This window comes from Poecilia reticulata, linkage group LG6 (genome assembly GCF_000633615.1).
Source record: "Poecilia reticulata strain Guanapo linkage group LG6, Guppy_female_1.0+MT, whole genome shotgun sequence".
In the NCBI taxonomy this organism is placed as follows: Eukaryota; Metazoa; Chordata; class Actinopteri; order Cyprinodontiformes; family Poeciliidae; genus Poecilia; species Poecilia reticulata.
The window spans coordinates 16,347,799-16,351,102 of record NC_024336.1 but is presented as its reverse complement, the minus strand read 5'-3'; the positions used below and the strand labels follow the sequence as shown (position 1 = coordinate 16,351,102).

General features: G+C 35.2%; 1 protein-coding gene across 1 annotated transcript in view; it reads left to right on the top strand.

The window, feature by feature from the left end:
- Positions 1-3,304, top strand: part of slc1a2b (solute carrier family 1 member 2b) — a 17,999-nt gene that overhangs the window by 8,934 nt on the left and 5,761 nt on the right. Inside the window, exons 9-10 of the mRNA XM_008411513.2 lie at positions 1,200-1,334; positions 1,450-1,714. Of these exons, the coding sequence (XP_008409735.1) occupies positions 1,200-1,334; positions 1,450-1,714 (400 nt within the window). The remainder of the gene's footprint in view (positions 1-1,199; positions 1,335-1,449; positions 1,715-3,304) is intronic.

The window sequence follows — 3,304 nt, the reverse complement described above, 5'->3', positions numbered from 1 at the left end:
AATTTTTTTTTGATTCAAGGTGCAAAGAGTTTGTAGTTTGTAAATGAGAGCCTTTGCCAGTAAACCAAAAAAGAAAGTAATGCAGTCTGTGTTGTAGATCAGTCGGCATAGTGGATGTATTAGTGTGGATGTATTAATCAGTAAACTATGAAGAATGTGTGATTAGAAACAATCCTTAAATACGAAAATTAAAGTGAAGCACATAAACCAGCGTGTGGAAGTAGCAGTAGTGTCGAGCCTCATGCTAGGCAGGAAGACAAACAGCGGGTACATGCTCTCTTTCATCAATCTTAGCCAAAAGACTCTCCTTATAATAGAGTGAGTTGAAGATGGATGACTCTAGTTCTGACATTTTTATGGCACATAAATCAATGAAGCTTCAAAATAAACATCCCATCTCCCACATTTTGGAACCAAATCAGGTTCTCCCCAGGCCTGTACTTTATGCAGACTGAAGAAAGAGCCAGTATGAAAACAGTGCCTTTTTTTCGTCTTTACAGATTTTCTCAGTTTTCACTATTTTTTAATCACATTTAAATATTACAAATTATGAACCTTTAATACAAACATAAAAATTACCTGAGTAAATAAGTAGACCTTTTAGAAATTACTTAAATGCAACCTGTCTGACAATATCAAATAGTAGTTTTGGATGAAAAAAAATATATATATCAAAAGGCTTTTCAAGACTTACATCTTCACAGAAGTTGAAATTTTTGTGAACTGTGGTCAAATATGATGGCAGATATGCTGTTCCTTTAGAACTTGGATGACTTACTGTAATTGACAGACTCATAAATCTTAATGTCTGACAGAAACCCAGTAGTTTAAGTAGCAGTGAACAGTGATCAAAAGCATGTCAGCAAGTTCACTTTCTAATGACTTGGGAAGAAAAAAAACAAAGCTTTGGAATGCAGGCAAAGTCTGAAATTGAATCCAACTGAGATGTGAGGTCAGCCAGGTTGGTGTTGACAGCGCTTTCACTTGGTAAATGAACTAATTTGAAAACTGCATTCAGGTTACCTTTTTCTGAATATCTGAAACATGGAGTAAAGGAAAAAGAGAGGCAATCATTTTTTCTTTTCTTTTTTTTTTGCAACTTTGTATGTTATGGTGTTTGAGATTTGGAGTTTTAATGGTCATATTTAAGAGTAGTTCACTTTTAGAGATCTAAATAACTTAAAGTCTTTTTTCTTCAGTCTGACAGCCACCCTCGCCAGTGTTGGAGCAGCCAGTATTCCCAGTGCCGGCCTGGTGACTATGCTGTTGATCCTTACCGCTGTTGGCTTACCAACCCAGGATATCAGTTTGCTGGTTGCTGTTGACTGGTTATTGTGAGTCTAACAGACTAAGCACATATTCTGGTTATATTTTGTTCATTTAATATATTTCTTAGATTAGAAAAAAAAAAGTATGATGTCTTTAAAATCTTGGTTTGTTTCTCCTCAGGGATCGTTTCAGGACCTCGGTGAACGTGGTGGGTGACTCCTACGGTGCAGGGATTGTGTACCACCTGTCCAAAGCTGAGCTGGACGAGCTAGACGCGCACACGGCTAAATCAGACGACATCGAAATGATGACAAAGACCCAGTCCTATTACGACGACATGAAGAACCACCACGAGAACAATTCCAACCAGTGCGTCTTAACCGCAACTCCTTCTACTGCTGCTACTGCCAATGCTAACAATTCTGTCTTAGTAGATGAATGCAAGGTACTATTAACGCTTTCTGACATAGAGACTTCAATATAACCCTGTGCCGTTGCATGCTCATCCTGCAGCTTTGCTTCGTTCTGCTTGCTTTGCGGCGACTCTTTGTAAGCAGAGATGCATTTGCATACACTCTTTATTTCACATGTGTACCAAATTTATTTACTTGTCTGGAACAGCCGCTTTTGTGTTTAATGATCATTCAACATTTAAAACACAGTTCAAAACATAGTTGATGTGCTTGCATAGAAAATTAAGGACAGATCAGCTATCCCCCTAAGATGACGTTATGKGACAAAGTATGAACTTCCTCWATATAACTCTGAGAAATTATTTAGCGGCGTCACATCTAACATAAGTTCAGAGTAGCTCAATAAACACAGCCGTAGTTTCAATTAAAACGTTTCTATAAATATTTWAGCYGCTGTTTTCCGTTTATTCAATGTAATATCCAGTGGGTTTACKTCACTCTATCTTGTTTTGTGGCTAATCATAAATGTTTAATACATGTTTTACTCATTTATCCTTTTAATTTAAAATGCAATGATGGGAAGTGTTGTGTAATTAGCAGTTCATGCATAACTAATGCACACCTCTCCATCCCACAAAGAGTGATTAAGTGCTCTAACACAGTCTCTTTGTCCCAGCTCTGAGAACTGTGCAGTGAAATCAAAAGTTATTGTAACGCTAATGTAGAACAGATCACAGGTTAAATCTCAGCTATAGATTTTTTTTTTTTTTTTACTTTCATAATATTACTTGCACACTTGGGCGCAAAAAGTCAGATGATAAGATTTGTATTTCTTAAATGATACAGGGTGTTGCCAAGCAACACTGTAAGCAAGTAACAAATTACAACCACCTATTTTGAATGTCCGATTCTTAAATATATTTTTTTATGTATGTGACACATAGGCATGCTACTTCCAGAGTTTACTTTTTTTTTCATTTATTTGTGTTTTCTTCTGATGTACATACCATGACTCACACTGCTGTAGAAGGCTTGCAAAAAAAGACAAAAACTAACAATGCATTCATTTATTATTTTTATATTATTTATGTTTTTGTACATTGTTTAAATTGATGTGTATATTTTATATGGCGCATTAAGATTTTTTTTTTTGTTTCATCTTATATTTACTTTTTTTTTATGTCACGTTTTGTGAAGTTGTYATTAACCTATTTATACAAAATAATCACATTCGTAGTTTATTCCCAAGGCAAACACKTCCATTGCCATAAGCATGAGCCTTGTTGGTTGTCCAGAGGTTCACATAATCTGCCATTTCTGCTTCTGTAAAAGAAAAAMACAGACCTGAATGCCTTTTTATTTGCTAAAACATTAACAAAGTACAAGATACATGCAACGTGATGATTGTTTTTTACATGGATGGTAAAGAATTTATAACTACAAGTTTTAAAATGTGACACCTACTTCAGGGGAGGGTCAGTAAACTCAGAGGAAAACATGTAGTGATACTTATTGCAGTATCACTACTGCAATAAGTATCACTACTTATTGCAGAAAATTAGTTAAGATACAACTTGAAAGATTTAGAAGAAACATTAAAAAAAATCATATATATACATATT